Consider the following 19,972-nt stretch of genomic DNA (forward strand, 5'->3'; position numbering starts at 1 on the left):
CCGTTCATGGGTTTTTTCTTGCTCCATGTAGATGTATAATCTTGGATAGTCAATAACCGTGAAATAATGTTTAAAAACATTATTACCGACCACGAAAATCACAAAAATGATTGTTTGTGTGGTTGCTTCTAAATAAATAAATAAATGTCACGAAAGATGAATAACGCATGTGCAGTACTGATTATCAACCCTTTTGTCTGGCGATGTTCTCGTTCCTTTCCCGTTGTGATTCTACCAAATTTAAGTAAACATCCGTAACGCAGACGTTGGAACTGGACAATTTCTCTCAGGATTTTCCTTCTGACTTGCAAGAAATGATAAATTTGTTTTAAATACTGCAACCCCAAGCTTATTATTTAGCTGCACAACATAAACACCGAGAATTATCTCACCACAACGCACTTTATTTTGATTGACAGATGTCATAATTTATGCATAAATTACTGACTAATGGCATAAATTATGACAAAAATTACAAAATATTAGATAATATAATCAAGCTAATAAAATGTCTATAATATTATTTTGAACAATATTTTAACATGAACAGTTGGTAAATACAGCATAAAGTATGTGGATTTATCCTCCAGGATCTGCCTGGCCTGCGAGGCATGCTAGAGTCGATTTTTTGCCCGCCTTCGCCCACAATCGGGCGTGTTCAAATAGCGGTAAAACCCCACAAGCCATCGCTGCCGGTCAGTTGATGGAACAGGGCTGGTGAAATACGAGATGGATGATTCTCGCGGCCCGTAATACGGGTCGGCACTGTTCTCACTGTCACTGTCGCTGGGTGCCAGCGGTGGAGGTGGTCGTGTACTGGCACTGCAACGGGTTGTGGTTGCTGACGACGGGGTGCAGCGGGTTGCAGAAGCCGAAACCGATGTCACGGTTGAAGTGACAACACAGGGAGTCGAAGAAATGGTGCGGGGGATAACAGAGGCCGACGTCGATGTCACCGTTGACGTCACAGACGGCCTCGAAGAGGTGGACGAGCTCCGCGAAGAAGTTGATGGTTTCTGAAGCATGTCGGCCTCCTTGACGCCGCAATAGTCACGCACTACGTGCAGCGAGTTCTCGAGCAGGGCTCCAGGCTTCATCTTGTGGGCTTTTGTCAGGTGGCTCCTCAGGTAAGCCGTTACGGTCTTGCATTCCCCGAACGTGCACCATTTTAGCTTCAGGTCCTTTCTTTGGCCTTCCCGTGTCGCCTCGTTGCGTGGACGGCTATTTGCACCAAGGCGCCTATGTTTTCCTTGTCAGTCAGGCCCTTACGGGCGTGACTTTGAAGGTTGCGTTTAGGTTGGACTCCTCCTTGTGGCACACCGGAAAAGTGTGCTTAGCGTGGTGACTGCGGTTCTTCGCTGGTTTTGGGGACGCTGGGAGGGATGGCGACACCTTTGATGTTGTTGAGCCATCATTTTCAGCTCCTCGGCGTTTTGTCCGGGTCTGGCAGGTGTTAGGGACGCTGGGAGGGATGGTGATACCCCCAAGGTTGTTTTGCCATCATTTTCAGCGTCCTTGGTTTTTGGTCTGGGTCGGGTAGTTCTGGTTCTGGCTGGTTTTTTCTTGCCCGCTGTGAAAAACAGCGACACCTCGGAGTTACTCTGACCGTCATTGTCAGGGGCGAGGTCGAAGCTGCTGGCGGGCTCAAGGTTGGCCACTGTGAGGGACGGGTACACCTCGGGATTGTTAAGACCGTCATTGCCAGTGGTCACCCTTCGCCTTTTAGCTTTCTGCAGAGGGGATGCTTTCTCGTCAGAGGACGACCCGCTGTCAGTCTGAGGGACGAAGCTGGGATCGTCTTCTTTCCCGGACATTTTTTTCCTCCAGTCCGTCTGCTATTCGAGAGTGGCGCTCGCGGCTCCATTCCAACAGGGGCAATTCACTGTTCTTCACGAAATCCCTAACATGCTGCTCTTCGGTGAAGATTGTATTGCATACTTCGGCGGCTGATGTCGGGGTCTGGATAACACTCGCTGGCGAACCACTTGACGTAAAGCACGGTAGTGATAGTCAGTCAGACAGTCGTCGCCAAATTTTGCCGCCGCGGCAGCGAAAGTCACCGACCCGAAATAGAGATTCTGGGCACTTTCTTGAGGGGTTTTGATGAGAAATGGGGGCAAGGCCTTGATCCCCTAAAACTGCCTCATCTTCTGGTCGCCGTTTATCGCCACCTGGACCCCCTCCTCCATCTTGACGAGTTGCAAACGTAGAGGATCGTTTATTTTCTCCATCCATTTGCGCAGCGTCAGGAAGAGCGCACTCTCTTCAACACCGGAAGACATTTCCATGTCTAACTGGTGGGTTGACTTCCATGTCATTGTTGGCTTCCACGTCGCTCCCATCAGAAAATTCATCCATTTCGTCCTTATTGTTTCTTCCAAACCTTCGAAGTCACTCAGCTCACTTTTATTGCCATCACAAAGTAAATTCATAACGATTTCAGTGACTTCCTCGGTTGTATTTCGTCGTGCTGCCATTTTTAAAGCCCCAGAATTTTCTCATGTAATGCAGGCGTGAAGAAATTCGCGAAAACACGGCAAAATTTGCTCTGAAACTCACCAAGATGGCCAAAAACATCGAAAAACATGTGAGTTTACTTTTGAGAGAGGTCTGGTACTTAATACCCTTATGTTAAACTAAATATTGTGTCCAAAGATTGTCTATATTTGGAAGAACGCGTATGTGCGCGCTTGCACATGAAAGGGGTAATAATTTCTTACAAAATTACAGAATGATTCAGAGAGATTTTGAATAAATCTGAAAAAAAAACTGTCAAAAACGTTGTACCAACAATGAGAACCAATCAAATGCAAAAGAAAAATTATTATTGAATATCATCGATCTAAAAATAAGTGACACTTGTCAATCCGGTTTACACGTTACGATTTGTCGGCCCGATTTGTTCCAAGGAAATTTAAACGTTGTGATTCGTCGACAGGCTTTTCTTTGCGTATTCAAATTAAAAAGATGGAATCGGCCCGATTTCTTAAATCTCTGACACTGCAACAGATTTTTTAGGGCCAATTTTGAAATGCGCACTCATTTTCTTATTAAATCTGAGCCAAATCGAGCCGACAAATCGTAACGTGTAAACCGGCCTAGCTTAAAAAGGTCAGTTTTGTGACAATTTTACAACTCGTTCTTCTGAGACATCACAAAAACTTCAAATGCTGTATTTCAGAAACGAAGCACTGAGCCAATAGTACAGTTTGCATAGAGATTAATGTTTCTTGTGTCTTGAATATGTTAAAAAATTAGCGTTGCAAGCTCGAAAGTTAAGATTTTAAAATTTTAATGGCATTAACTAATTATGAAAACAACTAATAATAAAAACATCGCCGTGAGAAAAGCAGTTCATGGACAATACTTAAGCATGCCAATGAACACGTTCTCTATACTCCAGGGCAATGCAGTCATATATTTTGTAAGCATGGTATTTACATGGTACTTACATAATGCATAGTATACCTACACAGTACTTACGTACTTTGTATAGCAAGGAGGTATGTTTCTTTCTTCCTTTAAACCTTTATTCGCACGCATACTTACCTTATTATTTTCGCGGGACTTAATTTTCGCGATTTTCAAAAAATCGCGAAATTAAAGACCCGCGAAAATTTATTTTAAACGTTTTCTATTGTATTTTTTATGTTAATTACGTATTTTTGGCCAAATCGCGAAAATTAAGTCTCGCGAAATATGCCCGTTCCATTTTTGCGAAATTAAGTTCCCGCATAAATAAATAACAATAAGGTAAGTATACGCGTGAATAAAGGTTCATGCATGTTTCGAGATATGACTTTTCATAAACTTTAAACTTTCTGTTTTATGCAGGATCATACTGTTTATGCATGTCATATGTTATTTTGTCAGGTCGAGCTGGATGTAAAGTCCGATCGATCAATACCACTTCTGGGCCTCTTCTGTCTGTAGGTTCTCGGGGGTTGTTGTCAATTGTCTTGTCGGGCCAATTCTGAGGAACATTGGAGCCATTGCAGATCGCCCATAAGTGACCATCAACACCGAACTGGTAAGAGATGATTTATTACCTGTATATTTTTAAATGTTTCTACTGTCACTTTCATTTTATTATTGTTTAAAAAAAAACAAAGAGAAGATACGATTAGGTGATTTAATCACCGCTTTCTAAAAGAGCTCCCAGCTGGATCAATATTCATTTCAATCTGATCCATCATCGTTTTTTTGTACCGGCAGATGCTCAAATTTCAAATAGGTATTGCAGAAGAGATATTTATGTTTACTTGAACGGTAAGGTATTGCTATATACAATTCAAATGTGGTTTCGATGGCAACTTTCCACCATGTAGTAACGTTAACTTTTAATTGTGTTTTGACCATCATTGTACAGTTGACCCCGTGAAAACAACGTTAACGATTTAGTTGTGTTGATATGCAAAACATAAGGTTTTTGAAAAACTCTTCGAGTGGTTTCCACGATAATTGTTATGTTTTGTAAAAATTAATCTGGTATGAAATATTCATAAGAGAGTAAAGTCACCTTAAGCTGCAGTTCGCCAATCGCCGCTAAGCTTGATGTGTCGATTTTCAAATTAACCTTCCACCTGCAACAGCTGTACATGCTAATAATTAGTTGTTTTGGAATATTGAAAGCCGGCAAGGTTTTGCTCCTAAATATCATTTTGGACTGATTTGTATCATCTGTCGGTGAACATGAAATCAAACATCAAAAGGATAATTATTTCTTGTTAAAGTATAAGGAGGACAATATTCTGACGACTTTTTCTTTCATTAAATTTGGGGGTTGGAAATATGTGCAAAATCAGCGTCTTATTTAGAAAGGTAAGTTGTTTTGTTATCAGATAAACACGGTTTTTAAACTGCCATGACAAGTCATTGTGTTCTTAAAATATCTCCTTTTCTCCAGGTCTAGATTGTAACAACTGCGATATATTACTTACGTAAAATACACATTATAACAATCTTTAAAGCCCTTAGGACAAAAAGAATAACAAGTAATATATAGATCCGAGTTAGTCCAGGAGGAAGAAAATTGAACCGAATAATGCGGGAAGTTAAAGTTATGTGCATCACATTATATTTAGGCAAGCAAACCAAACGAAAAATAATAAGAAAAAATTATTCTTGTCATAAACAAAACAAATCTTGACCGTTGAAACATTTATGTGTACTTTTGTCTTTTTATAGTGCCTTAAATTAATCAGGCATTGCACACAGTAATGCTATTGATTTCGCTGTCGTCATAGCCAAGGACAGTTGCTAAAAATGTTTATTTCGCAGGTCAAACAAACAGAAGCGAGAACCCATCAAAATGAACGAGTCTTCAGACAGCAACGACCAATCAGATACAGGCATTCATCCTGATATTGAACACATCTTCGCAGCTCTTTTAGGAAGCATTCTGGTAATTTGCACGTTAATTGGAAATTCTCTCGTCTGCATCTGTTTTTATTTGTTTAAGGAACTTCGAACGGTCTGTCATTATTTTGTTATCAGTCTTAGCGCGGCTGATATCCTGGTTGCCATGGTAGCGATGCCTTTCTGGTGTGCACTACAGGTAACTTCAAATCGCTGGATGTTCAGTAAGCAGCTGAGAACGTTCTGGAACTGTATGGACATTCTGTGTGGGACCGCTTCAATTATGAACCTTACCGCTGTTTCAATTGACCGACATGCAGCTATCACAGATCCCTTTTCCTACCCTAATGTTATGACCTCTTTACGAGCTATCTCTATGATTATCTTTGTTTGGCTATACGCTATATTGGTTTCGGGATTACGACTAGCAAGTTGGCCCACTAAACCAAGCTATATGCATTTCATCGCTTGCGCTAGCTTCTTCCTGCCTCTGTTTATAATGATCATCATGTACGCAAGGATCTATCTCGTTGCTAGACAACACGTGCATCGCTTGCGGACAGGCCGGAACTATGCAAGCGATGTTAAAGCAGCCAAGACTATCGCCATTTTGATTAGTTTGTTCGTGCTCTGTTGGGGGCCATTTTTCGCTATCATTCTCTGCTACGCTTATGATCAATCCTGCCCAGTGCCTAGCTCACTGTTAAACGTCATCAAGTGGATGGAGTACACTAGTTCATGCCTGAATCCGATTATCTATAGCTGCCTCAATCGCAGCTATAGAAGGGCATTTCGTAAACTTTACAAACTTTTCCGTAGAAGCCGATATACAGGCACATCTACTACTAGCACAGGCTCTCGGCCAACAGGTGGAGGTTCGTTCAGCGGAAGTATTGTGGCCAGTGATAGCGGTGTAGATCGAAGACGGTGGCGAAGTAACTCTATCGTTCGAGAATGCGTAAAGCCCATTAACGATTCCCGAATTTAGTACGCAAAGCATGTACTTATTCGATAAATTACACAGCTGGAAGAAATTAAATTATTATGCGTGTAGAAGTGACAAAGTCGCAATATCTTCGTACTTACTCCGTACTGAGTTTATTATTCAAGCTCACTACAAAAACCGGGTTAAAATTTCTATAATTAGCCACCCCCGCCTCGGTATCCGAAATCTCAATCGAAAAATATAAGTGCCCATAATATTCATAGTACGGTGGACCATATTAAGTAACTCGCGTTTAAACTAAATAGCGTACGGCATAACAAAATGGATTTATTTTCCGCCATACCTAATACTCTGTGAGTTCACTACTTTCCACAACCTCGGCATTTGAGACGACTGTTCCTCAAATCTTATCGATCTTCTTTTTTTGCGGAATCAGAGTTGAGTATATCCTTCTTGTTTTTATATCAGCCATGATGCCTAAACCCAAAGTTTTTATTCTGGGCCACTCCTTTGTTCGTCGTTTTACAGCATTCCTCGCCCAGTTGGTCAAGAGGGTTCGAAATGATAACCTTCCAGATTCAGCTCAGATAACATGGAAAGGGGTTGGGGCCGCACCGTGGACAAAATAAATGCATTCGATCTTCGAAAAGTTAAGGGATTTCAACCCGATACTTATCTTGGAAATAGGTTCCAATGACCTTTCCCTTCGGGACGCCAAACCTGAAATTGTGGGTTCTAAAATAGAGACCCTTGTGTAGCACTTACATGCTCACTTCAATATCAAATTTATCGTGGTTTGTCAACAATTATAACCCACCCATTAATTTTTGCGCGCGCTCATTGGACAAAACGCATCACGTGGTACAAAATCGGACGACGGGTATCAGCGAATATACCCCGTCCGATTTGATATCCGTCGCCCGATTTTGTAGGAAGCACAAAACAAACGAATGAAGTCACCTTACACTCAATTCTAACTTTAAATGAAAGCACCGAGTTAAAAAATCACGTAAACAAATCAACATACATTTGTTTCAACCACAGCTACGGAGGGTTTATTACGTAGGTTTTTCCTATAAATTACTGGCGATAAAACGCGTTGTAGAATTTAATCGGAGGGTTATAAAATAAATAAACCCCTTTCTGGCTTGCTGGTATATTGGAGGATAATGCCCTTGGCTGAAAGATTGTCCTCAAAATTTCACAGTTGCCCTCGAAGCTTCGCTTCTCGGCCAACTGTTCATTTTTCGACAATCTCTCAGCCTCGGGCATTATCCTCCAATATACCAGCCGCCTGAAGGGGTTTATTTACTAATTACCCGTGATGCTTGTCCACAGAGCACCCCTTCATATAACGATCGTGTTGCCCTGCTTAACCAGTACCTCCACGTGGTTCTGGAGACACTACCATTTGCCGAATTGTGGCCCCACAATGGGGCTTCGAAAGCCAAACGTTTCAGTCCTGTGTAAGGATGGTGTAGACCTTAATCACACGGGACAATATGCTCTTTATCGGAGTTACAGGGGCGCCATTTTATACGCTATAAAAACAGCTTCCAAACAGCCACGCCCCCAGCTTAAGTTAGGTCTGTTTCACACCCCCCTTCTTTGTAAGTACAGTGTACTTATTTATCTTTTTTGAGACCTTATGTTCTCAGCCGTTGTGGCCATTTAACGTGTTCCTTGCGGCAGCTCCCATTTTGGGGCTTGCAATGGGAATATACAAGGAACAAGATAAACAAAATCCTCTTTCACCTCGCAATGGTTTTCTGCTCTAACTTTCGACTGCAATATTAAGACCATTTATATTGTTGCTGGCTAGTTTTAAATAAAATTCTGTAAGAGCATTTCAGATATATATATCCCGTTAAATATGGAATAGGCGCTTTAATACTGTTTCGGGGTAGTTGAGCGCAGTTATTCAAAATTAAATGTTTCGTAATCGTAGCCATTCGCTCAGGTTCTTTTAAGTTGTTAAATATCTATTACTATCAAAAACCTTTTTACAAAAGGGAGGTGTCAGTTTTAATTTAATTTGTTGAAAGATATCGACTATCAATTGTAGGTATAAACAAAATGTTGCGAAAAACTTAATTCTTGATTTACTTATAAACGCTTTTACAGATTTTGTAAAATATAGTCTACAGGTAGTCAATTTGCTACACTTTAACATATCTAAAATAAATACTAGTAGTAATCAGAGATAAGGGGAGTGCGTTCGACGTATCTGTAAGGTAAAGTAAGCAGGCAGTGGCAAAAAACCGACATGGTCGGCCTACTAGTAGTATGCCTTATGTCAAAGTTAGTTTCCATGCTTATGCTAAACGCGAGGAGGATAAGTGTGAGAAAGATTGTGCGACGAGCCAAAATGAATGAAATATTATTTACACAAACAAAAATAATTATTTATTTTACTTGACCTGTTATCGTTTGGCACTAACGAGATTTAAACTTCCACAAACTTCGAATTCTGAAAATAGTTTTACTTTGATTTAAAATTCCACAAAGTACTTAAAAATACAGACAATTCACACAGTAATCCACTACACGCATATAATTACATTCACACAACGATTTCCTCGTCAAAACGTCTAGTGTTTCTAGGAAGAACGGTATATCACAAATTCAAAGAAGTGATAAAACAATTTCGATCCGTATTATACCCACTCTCGATGCATTCAATTCTAACAATTTGTAGTTTTGTGCAACATATAATTGGAGGAAAATACGCTGGTTTATCTACGAACGAACTCCGTACGAAACTACGCATCGACTTACTCGATTTCCACTCTTTTTACGACGTTCGGTGGCTGAAGACAACTCTGCTACCTTGGATGATAACCTTCTAATGTTCTTCATGACATTTTTGCCAAAATTACAATTTTGGAAACACGTTTTTAACCCTTTTTTCAAGCAAAATAATGTTTCTAAGCTCCGTTTGGGACGCCATCTTGTTTTGACCGAGTAGCGATGCTCTCACAACTTGCAACGCGATCAATTCACGATGTAGTCAGCGGTTTTTGGACGATGATGCAACAGGCAATCTTTTTTTTTAATTTAGCCTGCAGAACAGGCGGTTTATTTTGCGGGTCGAAGCGCGAAGTGCTAGGTTTTTACTTAGCGGGTCACACGAGGGCGAGCGGTCGCGCTTCGCGCGGCCTCGCAATAACCCCGCAAAAGTAAACCGCCTGTTCTGCAGGCTAATCTTTTTAGTCCGGCGGCTTAGCTCGAAACTTTAGTGGAATTGTGCACTTTTTGATTCAAGCATGAAATTTGGCACACTGAAAGTGGTACCCAAAAGAAGTTTTTACAGATATAGTGCCAAGCCCGAAAAACGTCAGTTTTCATGGAAACCGTAATTTATATTACTATCAATGAAATTTCGTGAAATATTTGTTTGTCCTGGTTTATAGACAAATACTAATATGGCAGGTAGTGACACAAGTCGCACGTACAAAATTTAGAATAAAATGCTGTAATTTAGCCCTCTATATTTTCGTATTTTTCTTCTGTTATCGAACGGCGAACGCTGGGATCGGGGATTGAATCGCGAGAGACCTGGACGCTAGCGCAAAACGAAAAAAGCGAGGGGGTAGAGGGTGGGGAACGAAAAACCTTTTTCCATGCAATAATTTCCTAGTAAAAAAATTGTATAAAAAAGATGGTTGAAGCATAACAATTGTAACTAATTTAAAACATTCATATATGTATTTTTTGAAATAAAATCTACAATAAAATGTGCATAAAAGCTCAAGAAGAAGTTCTTCGTGGGCGAGGGGCCTCTTGGCTGAAAATTTCATTGCTGTTTACTAGCTGAAAATAGGAAATTGGCGTTGGCACTATATCGAGAATTGATAAGTATGTAAATGCTTAACTTGTTTTCCCACAGGTAGCCCAAGCATGAAATTTGCATATATTAAAGTAAAATGGCGGCCTTTTGAAATATAAGAGTTTTTATGGGTTTTAAACGGAAAACTTTTGAGCGATAAATAAAAGCGTAAATTCTAAATTTGTCATTGAGTAAATGAAAAGAGCGTTATTGAGCGCATCAGAGCACAAGAGCTCACAAGGGTGCTAGCTCAGTGCATTCCAGACTGACTTGTTTGTTTTCTGCATAAATTTGCAGAATTTACATGTCGAACGCTAGAAGCGACCAAGGTTTCCTACCTTGTCATATTATTATGTACGATAAACATGTTACAGTAAATAGACGTAAAATAACTCTAAATTGCTTAAAATCACGCTGTAACAAAAACAAACGACACCATTTCATGTTCCATCAACTTTATTTAGAATTTACGCTTTTATTTATCGCTCAAAAGTTTTCCGTTTAAAACCCATATAAACTCTTATATTTCAAAAGGCCGCCACTTTACTTTAATATATGCAAATTTCATGCTTGGGCAACCTGTGGTAATCCTGCAAAATTTAATGCTTGTATCAAAAATCGCACAATTCAGGAGCTAAGCCGCCGGACTATTTCCCGCGAAATGAATGCTATGGCAATCACGACTTTCAAGCCGTGGAATTACTTCCCATAAAGAGTTTCAATTCTCTTGACTAAAAATCTGAATGCAGTGTGTTTTTCCGAAAATTTCGTCATCGCCGTGTAGTTATAAGAACGCAGAATTTTGTGATGCCGTACTACTTTTTAGTGCTGAAATGCAAATAATTGTACCACGAATATCAACTGGCCCACATGGGGATTGTATGATGAGGTAAAACAAAGAACGACCAAGTCAACAAACAATTTCGAAACAATAGAGCAACAACAATAGCTCCGACCGGCGCGGGGATATTCGATCGCTACGTTTTCATTATTATTTCCGTGGTGGTTTTATTTCATAACAAACACCACATATTCACACCAAGAACCTTTCCGGAGATATTTTCGCTGCTTTAAAGACAAAACTTAGAAAACCTATTTTTTTTACTACCATAAAAAAATAATCGAACTCTCCCACTGTTCCCATGTTGTTATTGTTTTGGCCATCCTCTTCCCCAGGGCCACGCGTATTTTTTAAAATGACATGACGTAGTGGCCCTGGTAACGGTAAAAATATGATTTTTTTGATTGGCTGATAAAAACTGCATGCGTAATTAGGTAAAAAAACGAAACGCTTCTACGCAATTTTGGTTATACTTCCGGTCATCGAAACAATTGAAGATGCAGCGGAAAGTTTGAAAATGTTACCGGAAAAAAAGACCGAATAACACTGGGAGTTTGTTGGAATAACATATTCACGAAGCAGACCTTCGTTTATGAACGAATGACAAGTACATCTCTTGCAAGGTGTAACTCGGTTGTACTTTTTATTGCATTAAAAATATTGCAAACATTTGCACCATCAACTTAGCTTATACAAGATATACACACTAAATGGAGTTCATGAATACATGAAGACTTTGAAATTCAATGTGATATTTCTTACCGCTGCTCAATAGAATGATACCTCGTCGATCAGCGGCTTTTTTGGTTCTGAATTTTCTACAATACCTCCGCATGGCCATAAATAAATTTCACAGTATCATCAACCGTCGGAATGTTATCAGCTGATGATATCCACGACTCCATGTACACTATAACTCCAATTCCTCTGGATTCTAACTTTTCTATCTGCCGTCAGATAATGTTGCGTGTAGAGACGACACAACAACATCAACACATCTATCAGCCATGCAATTCAATGAGTTCCAAACGAATCGAATTGTGTAAGTTAAAATATCAACGACTTGAATTGCCAAAACCAGCTTTTAAAATTCGCTTTCTTCTCGTCTCAGTCAGCCCCAGCCTTCCCCTTTCTTTTACTGAGCAGGCGCAGACAACCATTTATGCAGAGGGCATGCGCTACCGGATGTCGTGGATTTTACGACATCCGGTAGTCAGTGTTACCAGAGCCCTTCGTTTCGCCGACCACGTGACCAAAAGAAACGGAGGCTCTGGGAACGAGAATGTGTTTTGGCAAGTTCACAAAGAAAGGAGCTGCTCATGCGCCTTAGAGACAGCCGCTGACTACCACCCCGATGATTGCTTTGCGAGTTGTGAGAGCATCGCTCAGATTTCATATAAGAGAATGTATGGGAAGTTGTTTCCTCCCCCCCCCCCCCCCTGACCAAGAGTCAATCTAGATTTCGAGAAAATCAGGCATGTTTAAAAACAGCGCTTTATATATGCGACACACTCGATTTTCGACTTTTTCGCTGGCGATGATTTTGAGTACACGCAGTACGTATGATCAGTGGCATGTAAAATGTGGAAGCTGCGTTTGTCGTTTGCGATGTCCTTTATACTAAAGAGCAAGAAGTTAAATTTTGAAGTGCTGCCGCTTTTACTTCTGTTCAGTACCTTTTCCCTGACATTTTCAGAGCTAAATTTCTAACAAATAAGAAGCAAAAACTTGGGCCACACTGCGCTTTAAAAACCTCTGGAATAAACTGAAGAAGATGTTTCTCGATTTGATCCGTGCAATACTCTTCGAGAAACGACTTCCGAGCGTGTTTAATCCCAACATGTCGCTTTCTCTTGTAATAGTCAGTCAAAGTGCAGAAAAAACTATAAATATGCAAGATCAAGTAAAGCCAAGTTGTTGTCAAACACGAAAGCCAAACTTACTCAATTTATACCGGTAATTTAAATTTCGAAATTATTTTTGCAACCAAACACTTAAATTATTCATAACAAAGTTAATTTAAGAAAAAAATTTACTTTTTGAGCCTTAAACGCGAAATATATACAGCAAAAACTACAAAGATTTGCGAAGGCTTCACGAAAACGTTTTCATAATGACCGCGCGCTGGAACGAGCTTTGAACTTTTTGACGTCATAAATTGGTGTTTCTGATGGCTTTGCGATCGAACTTCACGTGAACCTGCACGCTTGTAGGCTAATTAACTTTTGGTGAGAATACATTTAGATATAAACTAAGTGAATTACCAGCATTTCACTCGCTGAGAAAAATCATATCTTTCACATCTCAACATGTGAAAATCCGAAACATTCCTATGACCTTCCGTTCCTACTATTATAATTACTAGGAGTTGCTGATAGCAAGTAAGGTGCTGCGAAGTGAGTTATACAAATAATAATAATAATAGTAAAACGGAACGGAAGGTCATAGGAATGTTTCGGATTTTCACATTTTCAGACGTAAAAGATATGACGTTTTTCACCGGGTGAAATGCTGAAGCAATGTATCATAAAATAGAACGTGCAATTCGATCGCAAAGCCATCAGAAACAGCAATTTATGACGCCAAAAAGCTCAAAGCTCGTTCCATTCCTGCGCGCGGACATTATGAAGACGTTTTTCGGGAACCTTCGCAAATAATCTTCGTAGTTTTTGCTGTACATATTTCGCGTTTAAGGCTCAGAAAGTATTTTTTTGTTTATAATGAAAGCGAATTATAAGAAGGCCTCGTAATATTTCAGCTAGTTCTCAGCCGTCTTAAACCGGTGCAAAAACCTTTATAAGCATTTTTTAAGTTGAAATATAACTTTGCGGTGCAATGTCCAATAACTTTGAAACTTCATTTGACCTTTAAGAAGCAGCATGACAACAACATCAATGTTAAATGTTTCATCACGCATTCCCGCGTGTTATATTAAACATTTCCTCAAACCTTCTTTGGTCTTCTTTCCCGGCATATGAATGAAATTTTCGTTCAAAGTGGTATGTTTCAACAAAAAATCTATTGTTAGTGATCGTCTTTCTAAGCTTTTTGACCGGGAGTTATTTAGGCAATATTTTCACTCACTGATGTAACGAATTTACTTTACTTTGCAGCAGTTAACTTGCTATTAGCAACTTCTAGTGTCATGAATATTTCGATTGTTGTCGGCTTCACTCGTCGCAGACTCGCAGTTTGTTCATACTCTTTAAATAAATACGTACAAAATGATTTCAAAGGTCCTGCGCAACCTTAAACCGCAAACTGACCATTTTGTCATTCCTCCATTCCGCCGAATAGGGTCACCCATCAATGAGCGTGAAGCCCGAAAACGAGCGAACAACTTTGAGAAAGTCTACCCCGCTTGTATTCATTTTAAAAAATAACACTGGGACCAAAACTGTCAAATGGTAATTTCTGTTTTGTCTGGAAACAGAAAACGCTTACAGTGAGAACACGAAAACTGTGAACACTTTCATTATACTTTGAAATAGGAAGTAGAGAAAATAGTTGACAAATTATTCACGAAAAATAACTTGCTGACTCCAGGTCTGTCCATTTGTTTATATTTCCCGAAGTTTGAGCTATCATTTGATGGTTTTCTGCAAAAATTTACATATGCAAGATAGAGTGAGTAAAGTGGTCATGGTTTTCTGGTTCACACTGTAATTAGATTAGGTTTTCCAAACTTCCTTCCTTCAGAATGTTAAATGGTTACTGCGTGACGAACGCGCGCGGAACTAATGCACCATTAACTATTGTGACGTAAAGTCAATTCACTTATTTGTGTCACATCAGCAAAGAAAACATTTTGAAGGAAATATTGACATGGTTCGGACTATAGAAACCATTCAAAGACTACTGTCAGCGATGAAGCTGTTGCCACTTTGAAATAAGCCATAAATAGAAATTCTCAACAATGGCGAACGGAGCACCACTGAATAACGATCTAGTTGAGAAATATTTGGATGATCATCATGACTTTGCCAAGAGCTACTTCGAACGAAAAGCTACATCTGCTATGGTTGACAACTGGATGAGCAGCAGATCGCACCGGCCTGGATCACGAGCCATGCAAGTGAATCATCTCCAAAGAGACAGCACCAAACCTCAAATAATTCTCAAAACAGATGGCAAACTGAACTCAATATTCGGATTGGCGTGTGATGGAAGGAAACCTTCTGTACCGCGTCGTAAATCCAATCTGGAAGATTTGGACGAAAAAGAATTGTTTATGGAGTTAATCAGAGATATCGCCAACGAACTAGACATAAACATGTTGAGCCACAAGATTCTTGTCAACGTCAGTATACTGACAAATTCGGATCGCTGTTCGCTTTTTCTCGTGCGCGGTTCGCGTGAAAATAAAGTTCTGGTATCTAAGCTATTCGACGTGACATCTGAATCCACGCTCGACGAGGCAATAAGGTCGGAGGAAGATGAAATTTGTGTTCCTTTAGAAGTTGGTATTGCAGGACATACGGCTGCTACGGGCGAAACTATCAACATTAAGGACGCATATTCGGTAAGTTCGCAATTATTTTCGATTTTATAATGATAATAAAGTTGATCGGAAAACAAAATACTCCGAGAAAATAACTGCTTGTTCCCCAAGACGCTCTGTGATCTTAAATTTTAGGTGGATCGTCCTGAAACACCGAACTGGGCAATGTTTGTGATTCGTGATTTCCTATTCTGATAACGAGTTATCTCAACGGATTCCAGGCCTAAAACGGAAAGGATATTAGCGTTCGATGATTATGGAAATATTGCCTTGTGTAGATTTGCTTTCCAAGTAGGTAAACAAAGTTTGTTTAAATCAACAAACGTTCTCTTTTATTGCCGGCCAGTGAAAGGAAAAATTCTGGCTTTGCTTTCTTGGAAGCCAATTTACCAGGGGAAAAAGCATCACGAGCGCACTGATAACCATTTCATTTATTGTTCACATGCCTTACTTTCGATGACGTTATGGACGCTTTTTAAAATTCATTTCTTTTGTCAACAACCAGCTGTTTAACATGAACTGCTGTACTGGGAACTGTTGCAGCAACACTGTCTAATTATTAAAAAAAATTTCTCAGAATTAAAAATATAGACATTTTTACTTATTTTCAATTTTGGCAAGTTCTTATTAATTAGCGAAAATGAGCAAATGAACCGTCACTACGATCTCATTTGATAAACTACTCCTATAAGCCCTGGTTAAAATGGAGACAGAAAATTTTGCACAATAAATAAATAAAGCTTAATTTTGACATGCATGGCGAGATTGCTAAGAAAGAAAGGCGGCAAACAAGTTTCAAAAACGTTCCCAAACGCGTCCCAGACGGTTCTCAATATTGAAAAATTTCCAGCATGCTGGGAACATATACGTTACAAACCGCGCAGCTGCGCTAGTGTGTCTGTACCCAGCTAGCTAAGGGTATTTTGAAACTCGCTGTGTTTACGAGGATCATGATTTTCATACCAAGGAGAGATCGTTAAGAGACTTAAGAAGTTAGCTGCGACCAAAACAGAAAGCAATGGAAACTATGCGGTCATCGAACTTATTGGGGCAGCGACAATGAAACATTTCCTCGCCAACACGCTACTAACTTGAATTCAGTTTCTTCAGTACTGATTCGATGCATATACCCCTGCTACCAGCTCATTGACATTATCCTCGGCTCTATTTTCTGTTTAAAGATAACACTTTAGGAAATGTGACATCGATCATCCAACTGAATTCCACCTCAGTGTTTTACCCGGCTTTTTTAGTGTTAAATATATAACGTATTTTCCGCTGTCTCTAATTTTGCCGAATAACTATAAAAGAAGAAACAATAATCTTCTCTTCTTATCAGCTCATATGGTTCTTAAATTTTATCGTAAAATATTATTCCGTCAGCGATAAACACCTGACTAATTGCGTTTCGACCAAAGAAAAAAATCTAGTTTTTTAATATGAACATTGGTGAAAAAGGTCCACGTAACGCACCGCTATAGCAACTCATTTTACTGACAAATGCGAGCCGCCGCTAACACGTTTTCGAAATCCTGCAATTATGCTCTAACTCAGTGGTAATTGCTCTATCGACTGCTAAAGAGGCAGAAGCCGTCGAACCTCAACTCAAACCTAAAAAAAGTGTCGATTGTCGTCGATAGAGATTTCATACATCGTTTTCCTGGTCAGAGTTAAATTATTCGCTTTTGTTATAAAGCCGACAAACGTTTTTTTAACAGAACACTTTCCACGTATAAATCATTAAATTTTGTTTGAAAAATCCCTAGGTCTCTCTTTTTCTCAACTCGCTTTGAAAAAAAAAAACATGTTGAAACTATTTGAAGCAAAATAGTTAAATTTAGAAAACATATTTCTATTTTCCTACTTAGCTAAGATCTGAGTTCCAAAAATTTCAATTTGCAATTCAAAATTATAAATGTAAACAGAGTCTTATTAGTTTCCTGCCATAAACACTTTTGTCATATTCGGTATTTTAAATTAAGCACAGTATTGTAATGGAGAACCTGACAGCTGCTTTCAGTGATGTTGAAAGGTGATTTTATCGGCGGCAGACTGCAGTGCTCTTTGCTCTTGCAAACCTTTGCATCGAAATAGTATTAAAAAGATCGGTCTTTAAGAAAAAATACCTACAGTTTGTAAACGGATTTTTTGTAGACAGTCGAAGGCGAGAGTATAGACGAGTTTTTCGATTTTTGTTAAGTTTTCGAATATACACCTAATTGCAACAACGTTCTCATAGAAAAAAGTAAAAAAGAAAAAAGATAAATAGGAATTAATTAGCTTAGTTTCATAACTCGTAGCATTTACAGAAATTTCACGAGTTTTATCTGCACTTTTTAAGTCCACATTTTTATGCTGTAACAAGATTAATCGATTTATTCGTATTTTGAAGCATTTTGAGGCCATTTGTACAAATAAATTTCATGCATGCGCTTAATTAATTCCTATTTGACTTTTTCCTTTTTCCTTTTTTCTATGACAACCTTATTGCAATTAGGTGTATATAAAAAATTCCGCTGATATGTCTCATTGCGTTATGATCAGTAGAAGGGAAAGGAAAGAAACAGTGACAAAATACTGCCAATTAACCTTTCGCTAACAATGCCATCATCACTATAATATAGTGATGATGTCCACTCGTGTCCGTTTTCAAACGATTTTTTTTTCTCCGTTTTCGAAATTCCACATTCACACCGTTCGGTAGCGTTTCCCCTGCTAAAACAATTCGAAAACGCTTATACCGCTGACAGATGTGCATTTACCTGTAACATGAGCCCGCGAGACAGCACATGGCGCCATTTTCTTTCTTTCTTTCGACTTTCTTTCTTTCTTTTTGCACTCACAGTTTGACTTGTATCGCGTGTTTTCCTACGTTAGGAACTTGAAGATTTTCAAGGAAATAGTTTAACATGTCGCAGCGAGGACAAAACTCGGGTAGATCTAAGGCATGAGCAAAGCTGACTGGTTTGTTTGGACAGATGACGAAGTGGAATATAAAGTCACTAAAGGTGGATTTCCACTGACGCGTAAATATTTATGTACGTAAAACGTGCGTAAAAAAAGATACGTAGGCAAATTTCCACTGTCGCGTAAAAAGTAATAAAAAGCGTTTCCTTTTTACGCGCGTTGAACGTGCGTAAATGCCCGCCATACTGAATTATCAAGTTGGTGAATAGAGTGCGTGATTGTCGGCCATATTGGAGAAGTGAAACAATAAGTTGTTTTTCCCTTGGGAAAAAATCATTAACATTTTTATGCAAATATCTTGTTGTTTGACTCTTCCAACATGGCTGCCATGAAAACACTTTGTACCACACGCTAGAAAAAGAAATGCGTGAATATGACCAAGAGGCATTTTATAAATACTTCCGAAAGACGCCATCAAGTAAAAGAATATTTGAGGCGACCTTCCCGGATTGCCGGTTCAAAGCCTACGTGACCTGACGTCAGGCGTTTTCTTTCACTAATGCGTTCGTGTAATTTGGTTCTGTAGCCAGTTCTATATTTATTTTATTTATTTATTTATTTATTTATTAGATTTCCCAACATTACAAAAAATATTTACAACAAAAAAGATAAAATATATAATAATAATAAAAAAATAGTGGGAGGATAACAGCAGGGGGAAACTGAATTCCCATGTAAAAGCTGTTATCCTAGATAAAGCTAAAAATTTACAAATAAATTTACTAATGAATAAAATTAAAAAAAACGCGCACGTTTACGCACGTAGCGATTTGGAATGCGATTTTGAAATGCTAAGACTTTCTCGATGAGAAGTGTTTCTACATCTGAATGTTTTACCAAGTAAATCGATGGGCGATTTAAAACAAAATAGTTTTCCACATGGTAAGTGGTGTCATGTGACGAAATCCAAAAGTATGATTGGGTAAATCGTTGCGTAACCGCAGACAGCCGCGAAAAAAGTTGAACTCGGTTCAACTTTTTTCAAAACCCCCAAATCGCTACGTGCGTAAACGTGCGCGTCACGTGCGTAAATACCTGGAAAAAAACGTGGCATTGGAAATTGGACAACGTAAATTCGACGCACGTAATCGCGCGAGTAAAATTTCATTTTACGTACGTTTATAATTTTTACGCGCGTTAACGTGCGTAAACAAAAACGCGACAGTGAAAATCCACCTTAAGAGTCGACTTAGCCCCAAAATCCTTCTGCCTTCGCATCAGGTCACAACTGCTAAAGACTTGTGTGTATACCAACAACATACAAGTGACTCGTGGGTATTCCATAGTATACCACTCCAAAGCGTTGCATAACTAGTATTTATTATTCAATGAGAGTAGGCTGCGAGCAGGCTTAAGGTAAATTTCCACTGTCGCGTTTTTGTTTACGCACGTTAACGCGCGTAAAAATTATAAACGTACGTAAAATGAAATTTTACGCGCGCGATTACGTGCGTCGAATTTACGTTGTCCAATTTCCAATGCCACGTTTTTTTCCAGGTATTTACGCACGTGACGCGCACGTTTACGCAC

The 19,972-nt window shown here is 39.2% G+C and overlaps 2 protein-coding genes across 3 annotated transcripts in view; both read left to right on the plus strand.

Moving 5' to 3' along the window:
* Window positions 1-3,735: 3,735 nt before the first annotated feature.
* LOC144641792 (alpha-1A adrenergic receptor-like) lies at window positions 3,736-6,408 on the plus strand. 2 transcript variants are annotated; one of them, XM_078500817.1, is made up of 2 exons: window positions 3,736-4,030; window positions 5,281-6,408. In XM_078500817.1, the coding sequence occupies exon 2, from the start codon at window positions 5,312-5,314 to the stop codon at window positions 6,344-6,346; it is 1,035 nt and encodes a 344-aa protein (XP_078356943.1). In that variant the 5' UTR covers window positions 3,736-4,030; window positions 5,281-5,311; the 3' UTR covers window positions 6,347-6,408. The 2 variants fall into 2 exon arrangements, with proteins under 2 accessions (XP_078356943.1, XP_078356944.1); XM_078500818.1 differs by lacking the exon at window positions 3,736-4,030 and adding an exon at window positions 4,295-4,821.
* An 8,348-nt stretch (window positions 6,409-14,756) lies between these two features.
* The window catches only part of LOC144638810 (cGMP-specific 3',5'-cyclic phosphodiesterase-like), a 49,514-nt gene continuing 44,298 nt past the window's right edge, over window positions 14,757-19,972 (plus strand). Inside the window, exon 1 of the mRNA XM_078498078.1 lies at window positions 14,757-15,496. Within this exon, the coding sequence (XP_078354204.1) occupies window positions 14,891-15,496 (606 nt within the window). The 5' untranslated portion in view covers window positions 14,757-14,890. The remainder of the gene's footprint in view (window positions 15,497-19,972) is intronic.

This window comes from Oculina patagonica, chromosome 2, assembly GCF_052425735.1.
Source record: "Oculina patagonica isolate OP01 chromosome 2, crgOcupat, whole genome shotgun sequence".
Classification (NCBI taxonomy): Eukaryota; Metazoa; Cnidaria; class Anthozoa; order Scleractinia; family Oculinidae; genus Oculina; species Oculina patagonica.

Coding starts and splice junctions, on each gene's coding strand:
- LOC144641792 (XM_078500817.1), top strand. CDS start 5,312: ATGAACGAGTCTTCAGACAGCAACGACCAATCAGATACAGGCATTCAT.